The 24,234-nt window shown below is 45.2% G+C and overlaps 1 protein-coding gene across 1 annotated transcript in view; it reads left to right on the forward strand.

The window, feature by feature from the left end:
* Positions 1-918: 918 nt before the first annotated feature.
* The window catches only part of LOC8030773 (proline-rich protein 5-like), a 74,221-nt gene continuing 50,905 nt past the window's right edge, over positions 919-24,234 (forward strand). The window contains exons 1-2 of the mRNA XM_029987063.4: positions 919-1,056; positions 14,263-14,678. Of these exons, the coding sequence (XP_029842923.2) occupies positions 14,386-14,678 (293 nt within the window). The 5' untranslated portion in view covers positions 919-1,056; positions 14,263-14,385. The remainder of the gene's footprint in view (positions 1,057-14,262; positions 14,679-24,234) is intronic.

Genomic DNA, 24,234 nt, shown 5'->3' on the forward strand with positions numbered 1-24,234 from the left:
TTCACAGAATTAAGTCTACTGCTAGGGAACACCAACCACTGCTACTTCCGTTCAAGGGATTGTGAATGGCGATCACGCTCCGATGGGCCTGCGGCCTCGGCGGCCAAAGGTCGTTCATCCCTTTTGACGCTAAGACCGCGGAATACTGATGCATGATGGCGATCGACTTTTTATTGGTTTAATTAAAGGAAAAACGATGGTTTGTTTCGTGACTCATGAGTGCATTGTGGGGCGCTAGCCATGAAGGAGCTCTTGAGACAAACGGTATAGCAAGCACCAACAACACCCTTTAAAAAAGGGACAAAAAACAAAAAACAAAACAAAAAAAAAAAAACTTCACAGTAACTGGAATCAAAGTTTTTTTTTTCTTTAGAATTGTTTTTCTTTTGTTTGGTTTTCGCAGATACCCAAGGGTGTGCTCTATATATACTCTCATGCTGCGAACCTACCGCCATCTATCCATGGGCTGCGTAACAATCGTGCTAGCAGCGGGAAAATCCTACGTGTTTGAACATTTGATCCGACTCACTCTTCGTAGTTTCCTCAAAGCATTACAGCCTTCTACAAACTTTATATACGGGGTAACGTGTGACGTTCCGGTTAAAAGGCATTAGCCCTGTGGCTCTGGCTTTTCTTGCATTTTTTTTTCTTGATCGGCTGTGTGAAGCGGTATAGAAGCTGGCACCCGAGCTGGATAACTCCGGTTGCCAGCATTTAGCGCAGTGGCATACGTCCAAGACGACAGTTTGTTTACATCGAAACAGGAGCGCTACGTGATTAAGCCGAGGAAATTGCTGAAACGCTGCCAAAAAGAGGTATCGGTCTGCCGAAGCAACGCCTATCGCCAAGAACGCACCGTGCGTATATGAATAAAGGATAAGATACGTGCTCTCACAAGTCGTTTGTGCTGCTCGGAGACACTCAACGAATTACAGCATGCTTGGGGGGCGTCACAGCAGAGTTGCATGGTGTGCACGCGCTGCTGGCGCGGACCATGGGCGCATCGTCAACCACATAGACCCTTCGACCCTACCGTTTTGCTTTCTTCCGATTAAGGTAAGTCTCTTCTGAGTGATCAAGTTCCGGCATGGACGTCAGGAAAGTCTCAATGAACTGAACTGCTTGTTCAACCAAGTAACTTTCAAGTGAAGACGGAAGTGGCCAACACTGCTACCGCGGCAGTTAGTGTCTCCTTTTTTTAGCATTTTGTGTTTCGATCATTTGAATTTTTGAATTGGAGGCCCCAAAGCCATGGATCCCCAGAGCAACTTGGGGTATTGCACAAAGCATGCGCAGATTTTCTGGGCAAGCGCTGTGCGACGCTCCAAGCTGTTTGGGGGGCTCAAAGCGTTGGGGCCCTCGATTTTGAAACCCTCCGCTGAAACGAAAATTCTCACGTGCATCGCGCTTCGTCGGGACTGTTTGTCGCTTTCTTGTACGATAAGTGCAAGACGCTTTGCCTCGATATGGATGCCGGCTTACGGCCGAGTCTCACACATTCCAAACATGCCAAACAAACGCAAATAATTTTTTTTTTTTTACTTAATTGGGTCCGCTCAGCCGAGGTCACATTGCTTATACGCTATACAAAAGACAGTCGGCATACAGTTTCGAACGCGAGTCACCGCAATAATTCTGCTTTGAATGTTGCTTGGCAATGAGTTTGAGGAGCAAACTTGGCAAGAGGCATTCGAACCACGGATATTGCAGTGGCTCATGTTTACGGACTGAATTGATGTGCGAGCAGTGTGACGAGGGCCGGATTAAGGAATTTCGGGGCCCCTGGGGTAAATTTGTTCACGAGGTCCCTATTGGTGGTGCTAATACTGACTATGAGGATGATGATGGTGGTGGTGGTAACGACAATGACGGCAATATGTATGTTTCAACACATTACAAAATACAAATACCGTTCGCGTTATGTTATATCTTAAAAGGTTTCGCTCTCGGTAGATTAGATATGATGAGAACATTCAGGTTTCACTGGGTAGAAATGAAGCAGAGGCGATTGTGGGCTAGAGACTGTTTCGGAAACAGTCCATCACAACTTCCGTTGAAAAGTTAAAAATGATGATTCCGCGTTCCTATGAACTTGTTTCACCAAGTCTACAACCTTATTTATACAGTACGTGTGTCTGCCGACTTGCATGAACTCGTCATGATGGTGACTTAAAGAGATGGCACAGATGACCCCCTTGATATCGAGTGGCATAATTACTAGGCAACAATTGCATTAGACAGTAACCGAAAGTATACCACAAAAATCCCCCCATTACAAGAAAAAAAAACTATTTCGCTGCGGACATGCCTCGCAAGTTGCAACTCGAAAACTGTCCCGAGAATATTGTGTTTTAATTCCAGAAACTGGAAATTGTCTAACTAGCCTTTCTTTGATTAATTACTGAGTGGAACAGGAAAGCAACACATACAGCAAAGTAATCTTATTGTTTAAAGTGTTTAGGGCTCAAACCGCTTTGTTTACCCTCTTCTAATAACCGAACTCTCGTGTTCCAAACTAACAAACTTCAGCATTAAAAAAATAAAAAATTGAGACCGAATGCGATTGTAATGTAGGAAGTACTGTCATTTTGGAACATTCACAGGCATTGCTCATAAACATCAAGGATATATTTTTAAGCTCCTCTCCTACACGATGTCTATTTTAAAAGGGAAATGTTTCAATTAGTTTCGGAAGTGGTCTTGTTTCTTCTAATTGCAATAATTAAATACTTTGTTTAGCCATGTGGACGTATTGCTCTAAGCTAAGAATAATAGGTCATACCTTTGAGGCCCATATAAAGACTGCAGCGATCCTATTATTCCATGGCAGGAAATGTGTTTTCTAGCACTGGCAGATCAAACACAGGCTCCAGAACAGTTGCTTGCAGTCACTGCCTCTCCTAAACTTTTGGGGGACATCTAAAGAGAGGCGGCTCCTTGACACGCCTGTTAGTGGTTAGAAATGGTGGCTTCGGGAGGTTCACAGACATTTCTTTTTGCTTGGTTTGAAACTTGTCGTTTCGGAGGAAGTTTTTCATAAAGAACTACGCTAAAAGACCAAAAAATGTACGAAACATAATGTGTAGCATGTATGTTGTTCATGTAGCCTTCGGCAAGACTTGCTGGCCTTCCAACCACCATGGCCCGTAAAACGCGTCGAGGGGGTTTCAATACAATTCCCGTCTCCAGCTCGACGCTCGCCCTCCCGCGGCGGAAACGGGAAGCGCTCTAGTGAGGGTCCCCCGATTCTCCTGCTCAGCGGACACGATGGAACTGCTCGGACACGGTGGAACCGAATGCAGACAACACTCTTCACTGTCCCAGCGTGGTGCTGCAGCCGGTTTGGGATTGTACCTTATTAGAGAGTTTGAGTACTACGTATAGAAGCAAACGCAAGCGCTGGTCGTTTGCGCTAAACTGGCCTGCTCCATGTTGCGCGTGCGCATCGTTGCCATGCTCCAATCCAAGACCGCAATTTGGGCTCCGCGTGTGCGCAGCATGGAACATTCAAAGCTTATGCAAACACACAGCGCTTGCGTTCGCTCGTATATGCAATACTAAAACTTACTATGGTTTCACCGTTTTTCAGCACCAACGAAACGTGCTACAGTGAGCAGACGCGCAAGCAGGTAGGCGTTCCCTCGAACTGGAAAGGCTGAGGATGGCAAAACGACGGCGAGCAAATACGAAAGAAAATTAATGTTAAAAAAAGCAATAATTAAAAAAAATAATCCGTTTTTTTTTCGGGGGGGGGGGGGGGGGGGGATTTTGTTTGGAAGGATATTGGCGGCGATATTGGAAGCTTTGTCGATTATCAAAAGTTGCTACTTTGATAGCATTCTCAATCAGTCCAATTTTACATGAATTTCTCTCAATAGCTAGGATGTTGTCATTGATTTTAGACTTCATTTATTTTATAACTTGGTAATTGGAAATGCTGTAATTGGCACCAGTGATGATAATTAGTACACTTTAGATTCTTATACTTGTTCGCGCGTTTGAAATTAGATCGTAAACAACTAATTATTTTAGAGCTTGAAGATTGCGTATTAAAATATCTTAATATTCATATTTGTATTATTATTAATACAAATCGCGGCAATGTAGGCCTCCAATTAACGGTACGATCGCAGAAATATGCCCTTTAACCATAATCGTCTTTTCTGAAAGGGGCAATTTTTTTCGCACAAGACCTCTGGCATCGTTATCAAAATAGACAAGCAGTCAATCACTGGATGCAGTATAAACTCATATGCGTCACGCGTTGCTTTAAAAACACGCGCACTTCAGCCGTCTGATTTGGATTCCGTGTTTCAATTTTTATAGTGAGAACAGCGTTTCTTAATTCATACGTCTTGTGAACATATCATATAAATTTGATTTATTTTGTTATCCGTGTGTTGGGGAAAATGTTAAAGCAGTTATTCATCTAAATACCCAAAAAGCCATTGAAAGGCCCGCAGTTCATTGTTTCATATAACAATTATGTGAGCGAGAAAAGGCAGCAAGAACGCACAAATATCCGCACCGAAATTTTCAACAACCACAGCATTGTATGTTACCTCTAAGGTGTACGAAAGACCCTGTTTTTAAAGGGACGAAGGTTTCCGCGGACAACTTCTTTAACTAAATAATTACGGTGTGAGACACATTTTGAGTTATGAAAGAATCTGAAATTAAAACTGATACCGAGAAATTAAATCCAAAATGAAGGTTAGTTTCGTTTTTGCTCCGGAATTAAAACGTACCTCCTGGTCTAAACATTACGCTAAATCCCGTTTTTGTTTTCAGGATAAAGAGCTGACCTGCGCTCATATCACCCTAGCTCCCTAGTATTACCAGAAATAATTTGTGTCGCTCAGTGAAGCCAGCAAACTAGACAGGCTCAGCAGCGGCACGCATCTCCCACCATCACTAAACCGGCCATTTTGGAAAACGAGTGGCGCCACCTATAGTGAATTGGAGTCGCGAATAGCGAACTCCGTGGCCGTCCTTCCGTCCAGCTTCAATTAGAGGAGACTGAAATGGAACCTCCAGCATCGACGGCTTTGCTCCCTTCCACAACGAGGGTGGGAGGCAACGCTAACATTTTGTTACTCTAGCACATTATTTTTCAACGAGGTTACGAACACCATGTCGTCTAGAGAAGGAAACTTTATGGCATCCCTGTGTCACTAATAAAAAAAAAAATTAAAAAAAATAGGTGGTGGGGTGGGGCGGGAGACGGCGACATAGGGCCCAGAGGCTCCTGTGTTTTAACTGAAACCGACTAGCCTGCTTGTTTTTTCTTCAAATTTCCAGGGGCCAGCACGTGGTCCCTGGCAGCATGAGGCCCTGGGCTGCAGCCGCTTAGCCCATACCTTAATCCGACCCTGAGTGTGACCCCGGATTTAGGAGTGCCCGCGAACACTGTATGTCGATTGTCCTTTCCATTATGGCCCCGGAGGTCTTGGAAGAGAAGTTTGAACAAGGATGTACGACTGTTGACCTTTGGTCCTTAACGTAAATCACGCGGCAGACACGGCAGCAATGGTGAGTTTTAGTTTTGCGTATACGAGCAAACGCAAGCACTGTGCGTTTACGTTAGCGTTGCGTGTCTGCGGTCTTGAATTGGCGCATGACGATGTAACGTGAGCGCAGCGTGGAGCACGCAACATTAACGCAAACGCACAGCCTTTGCCCCTATACGCAATACTAAACCTCCCTAATTCCCCCAGGTACTGGTCAATAACGGCGGGAGTGAAAATTCAACGTCCCGACAAAATGCACAAAAAATGGTTCTCGAAAAGCAGCCTCGGTATTTCTTCAATGTTTGCTCTCACGGATACAGGAATATTACGATGAGCTCTTTTTGCCTACGAACTCGGCACACGAACGTTGATCTACCTTTAATTCAATATGCGTTTTCTCCTTTAGATCTTGCTTTCTAATGCAAATAAACAATCAGGTTTTCCAACCAGGCTATTGGAGAGACAGTTTTAGCTTTTCATATCAGTTATACTTTGCCTCATCCTACGATGGACCAAAGGCCAAGGCCGCGGGCCGCCAGGTCCAATCACGTTCCACGCCATACTATGACACGCTTAACATTGATTAGGGGTGGACGAACGATACTCGTATCCAAAAGTGCCGCATCACTTCTATAGCTTCGATACTGCAAAGAGCGTGTATGCCGTGGCTTTCTTTGCGATGTAAAATTGTTGAGTCACTCAGTGCTCTTCGATTCGAACCACTTTCTACCCGTCCCCTAATCAGTGATCCGAGACGCGGGCGCCGATACGTGTATCGAAGCGAAATACCGCACATTTTCTAAGTGGCTCGTGATTGGATCTGGCGATCCGTAGCTTCTGCCTTTAGTCCATCGTAGGGTGAGACGAAGTATAGGTGAACAGTTCCGGAAAATATCATCCCTCGTCTATAAAAACGTGACGTTTTTATCAGCCAAAAGTTTATATTCCAAGCTAAAAAAATAATTCAAGTGTTCACTTGTCACTAGCAAGGAACCGCACGTTGCGTACGTGACGCAGTTTTCGCCCCGTTTAGCTTTGGCCCATCGAATCCTAGCACGAACGTGGCCAACCTCTCTAGCTCAACAATTGTTTTACAAGTGTGGCTTCCATCTTTGTCGAAAATTTTAATCGAACGACCAGCTCTCTTGCATCTTTGCATTAATTGCATTATCATCATAACGTTAAACCCGTCATTTGCATAACAAACTGAGACGATGCCGACGAGGCTTTAAAGAAAAGAAGAAAAAAAAAACGCATAAAATAAGAATTAGTCAAACAGGACGAACGAGGAGCACGTTGGAAAAGTGTATCACCGTATCACATCGCACTTAACACGAATCGCACAGAAACTCTGCGGGGCACGTTTAAGCGCAACTTCGTCTCGTTACGCCATCCGTCGTCGGACGGAAGTGTTTGCTCGCCCCGCAGCTGCGAGCCCTTCAAACTGTCAGATCGGAAAAACACGACACCGAGCTTCGTGGCGCGGAGCCTGGCTTTCTTGCTCACGCATAACAGAGCGCGTGCAGACGACGGAGCCCGCGGTAACAGACGACACCACGATACTGCGAGGCGAGTTCTCGTCGGCTCTTTTCTCTTTCGTCTTTTTTGCCATTTTGTCCAAGATGATCACCCATTCTCTTCTTCTTTTTTTTTTCTTATTTCTGTCTCTTACGAAAGTTATCCGAAGCGCATGACCATTACAATAGAGCTTTGTCGCATGTACTACCTCCTCCCAGAGAATAGTCGAGGACTCCCAGAAGACTTCTGGCGTAACGCCGGAACTCGCGATGGCGTCTTTGAGTTGACCGTTTGCGTGAGCTCTTCTGTGAAGCAGTCGCTGCTCCGGCTCTTAATTCTTCTCGCTGTGGAGCTTAACGAGTTTTATACACCGAGGGGATCTTTGACTCTGAACGTCTTGTGACGTTTGTTGCGACGTGCGGGCAACCGGCACAAAGATTCGTCTTGGAGCCTCGCGTGAGTATATGTAAAGGGCCGTGTCGCTTACCGCGGTCTTGAGACGATATCTGACGAGGCGCTCATGGAGCGCGCCATTGGGGGCACTTCATTTTAACTGCTTCTGATTGTCCGTGTAGTGAATGTTTGGCGTCACGGAAGTTGAGGCAAACGAAATTACGAGTCGTCACGTTTGCGGAACGCTATACGCTCGTCTCTTGGCGCAACATCGTTGGAGTGAGGCCAGAGAGGTCAGCCCTTAAAGAGATGTCAATCATCTTAGCGTCAATTATCCGCTCCCTCGAGCTTTTCGTACGTTCATGTCTGCTAAACATTAGATTAGTGGGTAGCGTACTCAGCTTGTTCGCTATTAACGTCACCAGAGACCTTCAGGCTAAAAGCACGCGCCGCCCGTGGAAGGTGTGCAGAAAGACCTTAATGGTGGATGAAAACCCACACGATTGACGGGCAGGTCTAACAATATAATCGTATAGACCCTTTCAGAAATTGCGCTCTCTTACTGTCGATAGGAAAATGCTGCAAAGTGGCGTGCACAAAAGACACCAACAAACTGCCAAGTCTATAACGGATGTAATACTCACTTCCAAGAGACTATATGCAAGTGATAGAGTTCCCATTTGTATGGTGTCTTCTGCGCACGTCACTTCGCAGTATTTTCAGATCGACCGTAAGAAAGCGTATTCTTTGAAGGAGTCTATTGCAAAAAATTGTAAACCTAACACCTAAAGGAAAAAAACACCTAATTTTATGTTTCTTTCTTAAACCCCTTGCCCTTGTCTTACCACCTGGGTGATTTCAGATAAGATCGACCACAGGGTGGCTGGTCGACATTTTTAAATCAACTGATGTTTTTATATGACATTGTCTAGTGTCTGGTATAAACGAATCCACACCTAATTTTGACCAGAAAAAAAATTTGGAGACAAGAAAAATCGTAAGGCAGGGAGAGGTGGACAGTTGCAATAACGCGCACTGATGGAGGGGGCAAGTTTGAAAGTACAAACAAACTATGGGTACAACTTGCTTGTAATATAAAGTAATAATATTTATTAAAAATTTATTTAGTTTTCTAAAAATTGCCAAACATGCCTGCTCGAACGACAAATGGCAAACTTTGGAAATCTGTATCTCATGAAATAATTTAATCATTATTACATAACTTGGAGACATTATTTTACTAATATATGGCTATTATTGAAAAAATAAATAAGGTATCTGAGTGACACAATAGTTACAATATATTTAGGCAAACATGGGAAAAAAATCAAAGAAAAATTCCAATGCGAATAAAAAAAAAAACACCACCTTCGATTTTTTTAAAATTTGGGTACCCTGTTATACTCTATTTCGGCATTCATTTCTATTAAAAACATGTTGCACCATTCCACTGTGAAAGAAGAAACAACTCCCCAAAGTAGGGTCCTTTTTCAAAGCCTACACTTAGCAGTGTTTTATACAAGAACTGACTCTGAGTTCCAGTTTCATGAAACTTGCACAAATCTTTTATATACATTTATTCAGATGAGGTCATTGATAAAAAGAGCGATCGGTCACACAGTAAAAGGGAGGAGAAACTATATACAGCATTTTACATAAGCGTACAAAGTGGTATCATATTAGAGACTAATGATTTGAGAAAAGATGATGCAGTGTGAAGTTGTACCTTCCGGTATATTTTACATCTAGAGTAAAATAAATAGCTTTACTTCCACACACAGAAACAAAGATATAATAGTAAGATATTTAGGTTGGCTGTGTATTTACGATTACAAACAATTTCAGGTGACGGATGCCATAGTGCCTAACTGGAGCAGCTTCGATGATCTCGGTGTATGAATGAATCGTGGCAAGCCGATATATTTTATCCTGCTCGAGGATGACATTTTGGGATTTTTTTTTTATAGTGATCAGATAAAAATTATTAGTAACCACCAACAAAAACAGTAGGTTAAATACCCCGTGAAGAAAAATGTGATAAATAAGATGTCCCTGCATTCAAAATGAGCAGTCCTTGGGAAATCAAATTCGGCACTTTACGCTAAGGCTTTCCTCGCTGTACCCATTTAATAAAGTTGCTTCCAAGCAGATCCGACTGTCCGTGCTACATATACGTCACAGGTCCCTTCTGTTGATGACTTGCTGAGCCGCCACGCGTGCGAAGACTGAATGCCAGGGAAAGCGCGCACCGTCAGCCACTCTTCTTTTTTTTGTTCACGATACCGAACAACCTCATTTTCGTCCAGATATACAAGATGCACGCCTTTCAGTTTCTTTGATAGAACGCTCACCATTGTCCTGGCCGTCTGAATTGCGCTTACTGAACGTTCTCTCAGGTTGTTCAGCGTGGCCTGGTGCTTCACGAGTCCGCCAACTCCGTCACATGCATTCTTCCCATGTCCAGATGCAGAAAATAACCACGGGGCTTGTGGGCAATCGTCCTTTGCAAATTGGTGTAGCTGGTAGCGATTCTTGAAATGACTGGCGGCGCCGTCACTTACGTACGTCACGTACGAGTATACCGCAACGTTGTCTTCAACCCACTCCTTCACTTTTTCTAGAGCCAAGCAAGCGTGAGCGGCGTCGTGACACAGGTCCTCACTGATGATGGCAAAGCTGTTTGTAGATTTTCTTGTCGTCACTACACATATAAATATCGAAACTTGTTTTCTTTTTCCAGTGATATGCTTGCACTTCGTCAGGAAGCACGATGGTCCAGTTTTCAGCAAAGTCAAAATGAAAGACAATGCTCCCGCGTTGCATGCACTGTTTTTCATCGTAGATCGCTTTACCTTGCGTTTGCCGGATATGGTTGTGAAGTACCCAACTTCCAACCGTCACTTGGATGACTTTTAGGAAAGTCTCAGGTTCCAAAGTTTTTTTCACAAGGTCGCCGGACTCCCATGTTGCAAGCACAATCTCTTCATCCTCCGGGATATCAAGTTCCTGGAGTGTAAGAAAGTGGCCTTTTGGGCAGTGATCACAGTCTCTTTGAAGGCACAGTTCTGTTGCTGGGTCGCACAGAAATGCCGAGTTCATTTCACCAGTGTTGAATGTTGAGCCCGTAACGTTCTCTAGAGCGGCAATACAAAGATAATAATTGGCGCAGCGCACACAAACGCGCACTTCCTGGCGTGGAATACATTGGACCCATCTAGGGCGCAACGAATAAAATTTCGTTAGCCCAACGCCGGAATCGGGATGCTTGTCTTTGTATATACGAAAGGCCTCTCGTATTGAGCGTGTCATGAAGCGCTTTGGCACGAACGTTTTCTCTCCGTTGAGCATGACAGAGATGACGTCCTTCTGGTTGGGACTTTGGCGCGAACATTGTAGCTCGTCTTTCGTGAAGTACTCTAGGGCAGCAGACAGGTTCTCAGGGCTCACCTTGCACCTCGTGTAAGGATCCGGCTCATACCACACGCCATGCGTTTCCTTGAGTTTTCGGGATTTACTGATGAGGTACATTGAGGCCTGTGGAATCATCTTTTGAACCTCATTCTTCGTCAGTGTTGACGGCAGGAGTGTAAGCAGTTGACAACGTTCCCGGAGAGAGGTGGCGGTTTCAAAGGCCTGCCGAAAGTTGTCCACCCACTCAGTGCATGTGGAGCATGTCGGTTCGGACGACCCCGATGGTTCGTCCCTGTCGTACGCAATACGTAGCCTTGAGCGTATATTCTTGACAGCAATCTGCTCCAGTTCTGTCTGCTTTCTCTTGACATAGGCAGGCCTGTCCCGACTTCTTACGACGCTTGGTTGTCTCAGCGGCGACACATCTGTAGGTAGTATGCTGCGATTTAGATCTTCAATTGCTTCTTCAGCTGGCACAAATATGTCAGGGCACTGCTCTGAGCTTCGCATCGATATCTCCTTAGTGATGTGCATGAAGCAATGGTAGCACAGGTAGTCCGTCGCACTCACTTTGGTGGAACAGGCAGGCGGAAGAATTTGCTTCAACGAGTTTAGGTCCAACTCGCCAACACTTCGAAAATTCCGCTGCTTTGGTATAGTCTTTTTGTGTTTGCAAAAGTAATCTGCACAAAACACTCGTTCGGAGCTCCAGGACGTCTTCATAATGTATACATAAATAATAGAAATTAAACCCCAACTGATGGCATATAATTGCCAAGTGAAAGAACTACTGGGTGCACAAGTGACAATTCCGAGGCTGAGGAGCTCACTCACTGCAAACGTACATTTGAAAAGAGAGGTCACAACTGAGGCTGTCGGCAAAGCTTGATCCACGTCAAAGGAAGAAAGAGGGAAAGTCTCCAGACAAAAAATTGTGGTCAGCGGCCTTCGAAAAAGACTTTCCGGAATCGCACTGTCGTCCCTCCACGCGCTGATATGAAAGCACCCGAGCTTCTACCACGTGGTTCATGACACAGCCTGAGCCATGTCGGCGACCGGTTCGCGAGGGGTTGGCGGTGGGGTTACGTTGATGGTCACTCGGATTAGCCCTTGCTGTACTGAGCTACCGCCTGCAGTGCCTTATCGCCGGCTGGTGTCAACAACGAGAACACACACACCCTGTCTACACCAAAACTACAAGCGTTCACCGCACACGCGTCGCCGCCGCTTTTAAGCTTTTGTGAAATTGCTTTCTTTTGCCGCGGAGAACCGCCTTATCTTAAGTACACGCCTGAAATCCTTCCAGGCGGGCGTACACAATATCAAGCGTTTCGAGAAATGCCCGTGGAGTAGAACTATGGGAAAATTCGGAGCCCGCGATGTCGATATCGTCGCCGTTGTGTTAGTACGCCGTCGCGTACTGCAGTCCCCCGTTGGGGGAGGGGGGGGGGCGGTCTTACTACGATAACATGGCGACAGCGTTTACACTCTATGTATTTACGCGAGGCTCGAGTATTTGGGGATAATGCTGCCGGTTGGTGTGCCCCTTTGTGCCTGATATTATCGCCCGTGACGCCAGTGAGTGAGATGGCGACAGGCATGACTGCTCAGTAAACAGGCGTCGGCGGCCATGTTTTGCTGGTTGAAGCGAACCCCCTTGTCCTTGACAGCGAGCGGGGAAATGCGAAAAAAAGATTGTATCGGCCGTTTTGCCAGAACTAGCGACGAGTGTCGTCTGCGGTTTCCGGCAACTATTTTGCCATAATCGTGAGCTTAGCGAGGAAATGATTTTTGCTAGCCACAGAACACTACCACGCAGAAAGGGAATGCTTGAACATGTTTTTGTTCTGGATATATATCATCGATATATATGAGAGAGAGAGAGAGAGAGAGAGAGAGATGAAGGTAGAGCGGAAGAGGGAATAGCATATAGTGTCGCAGGAGAATAAAGTAAACGAAGTTCCTAGTGGCCGATGGCTGCATGATCTTTTCTCGGATCACTAGTCCGTAATATGATACCTCTTTGTACACAGTAGTTTCTCCTTAATTTAAGTGTGTGAACGATTTCTTTAGTTATCATTGGCCTCATCTGAATAAAAATATATAAAAGATGTGAGTTGGTTTCATGAAACTGGAACTCAGAGTCAGTTTTTGTATAAAACACTGCTAAGTGTAGGCTTTGAAAAAGGACCCTACTTTGGGGAGTTGTATCTTCTTTCTCAATAAAATGATGCAACATGTTTTTAATGGAAATGAATGCCGAAATAGAGTATAACAGGTTACCTAAATTTTAAAAAAATCAAGGGTGGTGTTTTTTTTTTTATTCGCATCGGAATTTTTCTTTGTTTGATTTTTTTTCCATGTTTGACTAAATATATCCTAACTATTGTATCACACAGATACCTTAGTTATTTTTTAAATATTGGCTATATATTAGTAAAATAATATCTGCAAATTATATCATAATGATTAAATTATTTCATGAGATACAGACCTCCAAAGTTTGCCATTTGTCGTTCGAGCAGGCATGTATGTCAATTTTTAGAAAAATAAATAAATTTTAAATAAATATGATTACTTTATATTACAAGCAAGCTATACCCATAGTTTGCACCTAAAACGTATTAGAGTTCTCCTAATGTTATCGCTTTAGTTATTCACTCTCAAACGGGCCCCCTCCATCAGTGCGCGTTAATGCAACTGTCCACCACCTCATGCCTTACGATTTTTCCTGTCCCCAAGTATTTTTTCTAGTCAAAACTAAGTTTGGATTCGTTCATACCAGACACTAGACAATAACATATAAAAACATCAGTTGATTTGAAAATGTCGACTAGCCATCCTTTGGTCGATCTTATCAGAAATCACCCACCTTCATTCATGTCATCGCAAGGATACAGGAGCGTTATACTGACTACCGTACCCTTCTGATTGGTCCAACTGACGCGAGCAGCAAGTCACTCCATCGCCAAGCAGCACTTAGGCAGAAGGAATCGAGGATGCACACCATTCTCCTCTGTTGTTGAAGACGAAATTCGTTTCTCGTCGCACGCAAGATTACCTCTTACGATTACCCTTCTGTATTATACGATACCGCCGTAAAGAACCTTTCTTTCTCTAGGCTGAAAAAACCGAGATAAACGCTCGTCGTCCCACTTGCTCTGCTCCCCTCTACAGTGGTCCAGTTCCGACTCTAATCTAAGGCAAACACGGCGGCCAAGAAACAGCCGTCGATGGATTGCAGTGTCTCCCGACGTCGGGAGATGGCCAGGGTCCGAGCGACATTTTCAAGACGCCCGAACGCGCGCCGCGCACGAGAAAGATAAAGGACGGACATCGCCTTTTCCTTTCTTTCTTTCCTTTCTCTATCTTCCTTTCTTTCTTTCTTTATGGATTTTTATTTCTTTTTCTTTTTTCTTTCTTTTCCCAGACAGATACGAGCGAGAAGTCGACAAGGGGGCTTGGTTGGATCGAGTCAAACAAAAGACCTTGCTGCAGGTCCTCAAGGAAAGCTAGTATCTTCACCAATCTGTCTCGGCACCCCTTCTAGAAGATGATTTCCCATTTGGCCAGAAGTCCCCTGGCTCACCGACGTACCCACAGCACACCGTCCGGATGTAGCCGGGAAGACGTCGCCGCCGGTGCTGGACTGGCCGGAGGAGCGACATCGCCCCTGGCTGACGTGCCTGAGAACGAAGAAGTGCGATGTCCTCGGAGACCCGCTTCCTCCCACACACTCACCAACACCCCCACCGAGAATGGGACTTCTGCATCGCTGTTTTCTCCGCCGCTGCTGCTGGTGACGGGGGTTCATGGTAACTTGCCCAAGAACAGAGACTGGATAAGGTAAGTGCGGCCCGGGGGCTAAGGGCAGACCATTCACCTTCATTAGGGGGCTGGATGACGCAATGAGCAAAGAGCCCAGGTATTGAGCTCCCGAAAATAAGCGGTTTGTCCCCAAATCGAGCGTTTGACAGGCTTTCCAGCTCTTTCGAGCATTGATTGGAACAGTGCCCTGGGCCGGTTTGCTCATCTTGCGGCCGCGCACGCGGCTGCGGCCAAGAGGGATTTTTCTGTCACGTGACCAGCTACACGGGGACAAGGAAGTACCTAGCGTCCCTGCCTAATGGCGGAGAAATCCGTATCGCTTCAAGCACAAAAACCTAATTTCGCTCGCAGAAACTGAATGCAGGAACTTTTAACTGGAGTCCAATTGACGGCCCCTTTATACTGTTGGAGCGGCAGGAAAAGTTACGGCCAGGAAGGGTAAATATGAGCCAAAAGTCGCGTCAGAAACTCTTTTTTTTCTTGTATTTGACTGCACTTCAACTGAGAATGTATACGAGGCCATATTAGCTCTATAAAATCATTGGGCGGGTAGTTCTGACTCACCAGTTCGTTGTTCATGCCCTCGGAAGAGTGCATACATGTCTCTGGCTTTCTTTACCAACTTCCCCCACGGCTACTGCATCTGCCGTACACCACGCGGAAAGTTGACAATATCTTCCCATGCCCTTCGTGCATCTTCGATCGCCAGGTAACTGTGCTGCTGAATTTCTCTAAAAGTTTTTGTTTCCGTTTTTCAACTGCACTAATTAATTCTATGTGTTGATCCAAAGTCATTTTAGGTTTTTGGGTTAGAGGTATGGTTTGCGATGTCGACACCTGATTCATTTCTACATACGGCTGTGATCGTCTGCTATTCTAACTAAAATTCAACAAGTAATGTATTAATATTACATAGCGATTGCCATAGCAAAATGTAAAGAGTAAAAATATACCTTTTATCACATTCCATGGAAGTAAAAGTATGATTTCTTTTATTACTACTTCTCAGACGTTTGACTTGCTGCCTTGCCTGTAGGATTTCGCTCAATCGATGCATGCACAGCTGCTAGTCTTTATTACTTTTTGCTTATTTTGTGGAAGTTTTTTCTTTTAATTGTCACAACTGCAGTTTCTAGTAGTACTAAATGCGCGTCTCCTGTTATTGAAAGGAGTCGAAGTAAGAGCGTTGTATATTTAAAAACGCATAAACTTATAGTTGCTGGGGAAAGGATGCTTGTTTCGGCTCCGTTTGTGTGAAAGTCATACCGATGCGGTTACCTTGGTGTCCTTTTAATGAACATTATGAAACGATTGTATTAGCGCGTTAACTTGCCTTGATTTTTTTCGCCTTCCCGGTGTTTCGATTCAACCGGGAGGACTAACAGTAAAAACTGTGTGAGGCGAAGTAGTGCAAGTGGATGATTTGTAAAAAGGATCACAGTAAAAAAATGACACACGCGAAAAATACAAAAAAAAAAAAGGACTGCCTAGCGCGATTTGAACCCGGAACTTTCACGCCGCGACGTCAGGTGCCGGTGCTCTAACCTCTCGGCCACAAAAAAAAGTTTTTTTTTTTGAAACTTTATTTACATATTTATATACACAAAAACAGTAAAATGCACTATGTACAAATCATCAAAGCGAAAAAAATCACGTAAAATATGCCTCAACATTCTTCTCTCTCCGGACGTTTGTAGTAAACATCTTTAGAGAGCAAATATTGCAGCTCAGTACGAATTGTGCAAGATTTTAGCAGAAACTACATCTACCTTTCTCGACGCGGTTCTGTCGTTAAGTCCATGGCTACGTATACAACTCTTTGTATTTCCATAAAACAATTATATGATGTTTGGTGAACGACTGATACTTGCTACGATATCCTTCCCTTCCTCGTCCTCGGAGCGTGCCAACAAGCTCTGACCAACAAATATAGAGATGTTCTTGAAGTTTACCCAGGACGGTTTGGCGACACCTCCATCCGTGTCCACTTTCCGTGTTCTCCATAGGCTATATAAGCCAAGTACCACAAGTGTGTCAAGGGCCGTATCTAGACGGTCTTCGAAATGCAGGTAACGAAAGTTACTCTCCTCAACTTCAAATTCCTTTTTGACTGTTCTTTTGAAAACGTCCCAAAAAAATACAGCATCAACACATAGTACGAATGCATGAGTGAATGATTCAGTGGTGTTACCCAATCTGCAGTTAGTGCTCCAAAATACATCGAATCCCCGGGATTCACGCCACTCTTTCACCGGTATCGTTCGGGAGTGAAAGCGGAAAAAGAACGACTTGCACTTTGGTGGTATAGGCATACGTTTCACTCTTTTTAAAACATCCGTAATACAATTTAAAGGAGCATTGAAAGGACTCACGCGATATAGTGGTTCAGGGAATAGAGAAATAAGCAGACATTTCTGCAATTTCTTTTTGGAGCACGACTCCAAGAAAGCGCTTGTGAAACGTGCTCTCAAAAATTCAATGGTGTCTGCGACCTCTTTATAAAAGCCGCGTAAACGGATTGCGTCACTCGATGGAATTCCAGAATCCTGTGCCTGCGTATACTTTGGTAAAAAATAATCTTTGCACGCTTCAAGGAACGGGTGTTGGGGAGTTTTAAAAAATTTCCATCTCGCGATTAGCTGTCGCACAAAGGTGTGACCGAGGCCTAGACCACCATCTTCCGTTCGTCGAAAAAGGTTAGATCTGCGCATAGGCTCGTACGAAGAATTCCAAATAAATGTCGCAAAAACTCTATTGAACTCATTAACTGTAATTCTAGAACAATGCATAACCTGTAGAAGGTATGTTAGTCTTGACAAAAGGAAGATATTGCATACGGCAACCCTCCCAAATGTAGAAAGGTATCGTTGGCTCCACATACGTACAGCTGACTTCACCTTTGTGCCTACAGAATCGCACATAGACTTTGGATTGTCCATCGCACTGAGTGGCACCCCTAAAAACTGCGGTTTGTTTCGAGACCATTCAATGTCCACGTACTTGGCCGGTGTTGATCCCCACTCCCCGCACCACGATCCACTACTTTTAGCCTTATTCACAGAAGCACCAGACACATGGCAGTAGTCTTCGACATGTGACATAGCTGTCACTATGCTTGGTTTGTTGGAGCAAATGAGGGCCAGGTCGTCTGCGTACGCCAGGAGTTTTACTTCGGTGGCATAAAGTTGAAAACCTTGTATCTTTGTGTCGTTGATGATGACCCTGCAGAGTGGCTCTAAGTAGATATTAAAAAGTAGTGGTGACATTGGGCAGCCTTGGCGTACTGAACGTAAAACGGGGATAGATTTTGAAAGCGACCCATTTATAATTAACTTAGTCGATATGCTATTGTAGCAAAGTGTGATGCCCTTTTCAAGAGTTTCGCCGACCCGTATGTGCTTCAACAGCGCAAAAAGAAAAGAGTGGTCTACTCTATCGAAAGCTTTTTCGAGATCAAGCTGTAAAATGGCAGCTGCTTCTTGTGTGCGTTGGCATATCTCTAGCATTGATCGAACAATGTGGAGGTTTGTCTGTATATTTCTTCCTCTTATTAAACATGTTTGGTGATCTCCGATGACTTGGGTTATGACAGTTTGGAGTCCCCCTGCGATTAATCGAGCCAGGATTTTGTAGTCAGTATTGAGCAGGCTGACAGGTCTATAGCCTTCAAATTTTTTAAGCTTGTCAGGGTCTTTCGATTTAGAAATTAGTATTGTATGAGCCTTACGAAACGACAGCGGTAAGTTACCCATGGTGTAAGATTCTTCAAAAACGTTGCAAAGTATGGGGGCTAATTTTTCTTTCCACTTCTTTTGAGAAGCTAGCAGGCAATCCATCCAGACCAGGAGCTTTGTGACTTTTCATTTCAGAGATGTTTTGCATAATTTCTTGTACATCCAGGGGTGAATTAAGTTTTTCCGTTGTGTCGTTTTCTAAGCAGGGTAGTGTTGATATTATCTCTCGCAGACGTGGATGAGGTGCCTTAGTGCCTGTGGCAAAAAGCTTGGTGTAATGCGAGACAAAAGCCTGGTGAATATCACTTTCATTCTTCAGTTCCTGGCCGTTCAGTATTAGCAATGACACCTACTTTTTCTTCACATACTCTCGTTCGGCATGTAGGTACCTCTTCGTAGGCTGTTCTCCTTCAATTAGTTGTAGAGCGCGTGTCCTGACAGTCGCGCCTTCATAGCGCTTCTTTTCGTGTTCTTCTATTTGCTTCTTTATATTTTTTATTTCATTCTTGTACATCCCTGGCTCTTGACATTCGAGATTATATAAGTACAAGAGATCGTTATTTAGTCGTCTTTCTTCAGTTTTTTCGCCGTACCTTTTTATTGAAGATATCTCGATAGCTACTTCTCAAAATTTAATCTTAAAGAATTCCCAGTTTTGGCACCACCCAGTTTTGATGTGTCCAAGGTCGTTTATAATGCTTTCTGCGGCTGTTTGAAAAGCATCGTTTTCCAACAGGCTTTCGTTCATCTTCCAGCATTCCCATGATTGCGGCTTTTCCTTTATTCGTTTTCGGTTCGATCCTACACTAACCATGACCATACAATGATATGTGAAATATGCAGGAATTACTTTATAATTAATAAATGAACTGTTAGCCGAACCAGACACATAGATACGGTCCAAACGCGCATGCGATGATCCCTGGAAGTGCGTATATTGAAGAACATTTTTTGTTGTGAAAGTGTCCAACAGGTCGCAATCCCGAACGAGAGCTTGAAGAATGTCAACACTTGGATCAACGATTTTCTTGATAGGAAGTCTATCTTTGGTAGACAATACGCAGTTGAAATCTCCAAGGGGAATAACATCGAATCTTGTGTCGACGTGAATCCTCACTTGATTGAATAAGTTCTCCCTTTGCGCGGAGTCATTGTACGCGTAAACAACAACTATGCGCCAGGGGTGACCAGGTATGAGGACATTTGCAACTAACAGCCTACCTGCATCTGCGCCTTCCACTAAACTGCACATACGGTATTCCAAACTTTTTTTAAACAAAATGGCGCATCCAGCAGAGTAATCGGTTGCTGGGCAGTGGTATATATCGTATAAGCTTGACCATGCGCTGTTAGCCGAGAACAAAACGTTATCCTGAGAAACCTTAGTCTCTTGCAATGCGACTATGTCACAATTGTGTGGTTCTAGAAAACGATATAGTTGATATTGCTTTTTGCGTGAATTAATACCGCGCACGTTAAGGGAGCATATGGTAAAAGAACTCATCTGGGTGGTGCCAAAGCTGACTGTAACCATTTACACATTTGATTCAGATCGGGGAAGGTTTGGTTTCTTCCGCTCCTTGAACTTCGCCTTTCCACGTTGTTCTTGGGGATGGACGTCTTCCCTGCTCTGGGGGACATCTTTGGAGCAACAGGGATCTGCTGTTAAGGTGGTGTCGATGGCGTCGACTTTCGCCTTTTTGCACGACCTTTCGTCTTCTGTCTCTGTCACAGCAGGCGGAGTAATCTGTGTGGGAAGCTTTCTTGTCTCCTTTGATTTAGTCAGTGGAGCTTCAGGTGTGGGATCAAATATTTGGCGGTTCTTGGATTAGGGCATCGATGGTGCAAGGTTTAGGTGCCTCCTCTTGCTCTCCTCGAGGAGACCTCGCATGAGTTGTCGTGGTTTTCTTCAGATTCCTGAGAATCGTCCAGAGGTTCCAGGTCCTTAGTGAACAGTTCATCGACGTCCATGAAGTGTTCACTTACATCAGCCGATGGCGAAGCATTACCCTGGAGCTTGGAGGCATAGGTTACAACACACTCCTCGGTGGAATGGCCATACCGCCAGCACTGTTTACAGCGTGGTTTAGAGCACTGTCGACGGATGTGGCCAATCGCTTTGCAGCGCAGGCAGAGCGGAGGTCATCCGGGAATGACCACTAGAGTATTCACTCCGTAGATGGTGAGCATGTGTGGGACCTTATCAACCGAGAGGTGATCCTTGAGTACTAGTGTTACAAATCGGGTCAAGGTGTCTGTCTCCTGGAGATCTGAAAATCTCCACCTCCCCCTAGTTATCTCTTTTACCGTTCCAAACAGTTCAAGCACCTTCTTCACCTCGCTGTAATGTGGCTGAGGCGGTAGCCAAAGCAGTTTCATTTTGATCTCATCCTTTGTAGGGTCGATTACGAGGCACTTTTTCTTTTTGATTTCGAGTTCTTCTTGTGCTTTTACCTTGTATTTTGCAGCGCCATTGGCGAAGACGGCCATCCAAACATGGCTCATTTGGAAAGGGCCTAAGGCGACGACATCTCTCCGGTCAATTATTGGAAAAAGAACTTCTTTGAAATCTGTTGCCTTGTACGATCGTCCGGACATATCCGCATGCAAGAAAAGGGATTATTTCTGTTTGTCCTTTGTCCCTCTTGTTCCCCTTCTCCAGGGATTATTTTCATCAAGAAAAGGGAGTTTGTGATGAGCATACCTGTAGGTAGACGTGGTAGAATGACTCGATATTCCTTGGTCTGCTTGGAGCATTCCGTTGCCTCTTCATTAACCCGTTCTTCAAGGACCGTCATGCTGCTCTCCTTGGAGCTCATCTTACTTGTTGTTACTTCTTCGTAGTGGGACCCAGGGCCACAAGGGCCCCAGTGAATCACTTTGGTTTAAGAGGACGAAAATTAAGCGTCCACTTACGATCACTTCTTCTTCCTCCCCCCCACAGGAGAAGGCGTAAGCCGCCGACGCTGGTGGAGGTATATAAATATACTGCCGCTGCTTTTATCTCGCGTGGTTTTTTCTTTCTTTTGGATTATATTTACCCTTCCTGGCCGTAACTTTATCTGCCGCTCCTACAGTACAAAGGGGCGGTCAATTGGACTCCAGTTAAAAGTTCCTGCATTCAGTTTCTGCGAGCAAAATTAGGTTTTTGTGCTTGAAGCGATATGGATTTCTCCGCCATTAGGCAGGGACGCTAGGTACTTCCTTGTCCCCGTGGATCTGGTCGCGTGACAGAAAAATCCCTCTTGGCCGCAGCCGCGTCCGCGGCCGCAAGATGAGCAAACCGGCCCAGGGCGCTGGATTTGTCTGTTTTTGTTATCTCAGGAGGGTGTGCTCGTGAAGCAATAACAGCGCATGCATGAAACCCGAGAGGTCATCTGGAAAGTCATTTGATGTGTGAAAATTTCGAGACCCTTGAGACCACGCGCGCAAGTCTCACGGTCACATTCCTGCTTTTTCTGAATCTTGTGGTAAAGAGAGTTATCAAAACCCCCCTAGAAACGCGAGAAAGCATGGACCAAAACATCGACTGAATGAATGCACTAGAAGCCAAGCAGGCGCACGACTTCCGGGACCAGCATCGAGCTCCCGGGGGCTTCACTTGCCCGCGGCTTGGAGGCAGATATGTATACAGCGCGACACTGTCAGCGCAATCCACCACTTTCGAAATCATGGCTCCAGAGGTTCTGGTATGAAAGCATATGTTCGCTTTCCTTGGATTCACGAGCGACCATGGCAGGCTTTCACGCAAGATCTCGTGCCAGCGCTCGTGGTCTGCACACGCGTTCTCTTCCCAAACACCTCGAACCGGTGATTTCCTAAAAAATGTGAATTTGCAATATTAGCGGCGAGATGTTTTGGTGGCGCCCTCCTATGGTTCCCCCTTGTTACGTCATTACCTTGCGAACAACAAGTTCGATGGTGTTTGTAAATAGCATGGTGGAAGCTTGAAATCATTGAGGTCTTAAAGCAACACTGCCAACACCGTCAAAATTAAAGTTCTTTCATTCCTCTTATTTCCATCGATGATAAATCCCCTTTCCTACGTCATAGTCAGCGTTCGGCCAATCGTGGAAGGCCGACCACAGCGACGCTTTCGGTCGCGCACGGGGCTAATACCCCGACAGAGCTCTAGCGCTTAGGTTGCTGCCCTCAGTAAGAACTTTCCGCTACACGAGGAGTTTCTATGGCAGCCATTCAAGCTTAAGATAGTAAAAACGGAAGAACGCTCGTTCGCGCTAACAGTGTCGCTTTGTGAACACGCTACTGAGAATAACCGTAACTATACGTGGCATGCACGTGACCTCGTCGGATCATGCTGCTTGTCATTTTTACTTATTCTTGCAAAATAGACACAAAAAAGCTTTGATGTTGCCAAATGTGGGCCGCAGAATGTGCTCGCTTAGCACTGCGGCAACCATGACCGCTTTTGTGACGTCAGTGCAAGCCGTGCATTGCGTAGACGCTTTACACACGCGCCAGATTGAGCCGCCATAGCCGCCCTTCTCTTGTCTTTCCGAGATGCCGAGCCGCTGAAGCGGGCGTTGACGGGTCTTCACAAGGGCCTATGCTGGGCACAAGAACACAGTAGCATCTACAATGGCAATAACCTGTCGTGCTGGGGTAATGATGAAGTGAAGCGAACGGAATGAGAGGGAACAAAAACTGAAGGTCAGTTATGGCGGCGCCCATGCACAGCTGCTGTAAAGCGTCTATATACTGGGGGACAGCTTTCTATTACAGTCTACTAGAATACGGAGTATAGTGTTTAAACAGGCGCGACTCGACAATATAAACTTGTGAGGCTGGGCGTGCACACAAAAATCGCCGTGGTGCAATCGACAGGAAAGCAGAAAGTCGCGGCAGTCCGCGGGCGCCTCCGCCGCACTTGCTCGTGCATGCGGTGCATGCGCACAACCACCACCAAATTGACGCTACTCCAGCAGAGCCGTGTATAGAGAGAGAGTTTGGTCAATGGGAGGCGCGGGCAGAGTCAGGGCATGCACCAATCGCAGCAAGAGGGCTTGACATGCTCTCTTGGCCCACCAAAAGCCTATACGAATCCTCTAGTGGTGGTAGCGAGAAACAGTTTTAGTCATATGTATATAGACGCTTTGCAGCAGCTGTGCATGGGCGCCGCCATAACTGACCTTCAGTTTTTGTTCCCCCTTATTACGTTTACTCCACTTCATTATAACCATAGCAGGCCAGGTTATTGACATCTTAGATTTTATTTTGTCTTGCTCCCCAGCATTGGCTTCTGTGGAGGCCCGTCCACACCAATTTCACTGGCTCGGTATCTCGGTAAAACAGGAGAAGGTCAGTAATGGCGCTTGTATTCTGGCGCGTGTGTAAAGCGTCTATAGTTTTAATAAGCGCATAAGAGTTAAACGTAGTAACCCTTCAAAAAAAAAAGGAACAAACTAAATGTCATTAATGATCCCTTGGTCGAGAAGTAATGTTGATACACGCTATCCGGTCGTGATCGCTTAACGGTGAGCTTGTTCCTCCCGGTGTTGGTTGGAGGAGGGTTCAGCTCCCGGACTATCTGAGACTTGGTGGCGGGCACGCTGCCGACTCACCAGCCGACTCGCTGCTTTTATTCGGCCGTGTTCATTTATTTACGTCGTTACAGACATTTCAACTCCCAACTTGGACGACCATCTTGACTTCTTTAAAGTCTCGACCCAAACCTCTATTTCCTTCTCCCGTTCCTCCTTTTGACATTTCCAAAGCTTTTGCTTTTCAACGTGGAACGAGCCAATCAGTTTCAATCCCACGCCGGTCACATTGCTCCTACACGAATCGGCCGCCGGCGACGATCGCTCGCGGCTGCCGTA

Source organism: Ixodes scapularis, unplaced genomic scaffold (assembly GCF_016920785.2).
Source record: "Ixodes scapularis isolate PalLabHiFi unplaced genomic scaffold, ASM1692078v2 PGA_scaffold2__306_contigs__length_199485367, whole genome shotgun sequence".
NCBI lineage: Eukaryota > Metazoa > Arthropoda > Arachnida > Ixodida > Ixodidae > Ixodes > Ixodes scapularis.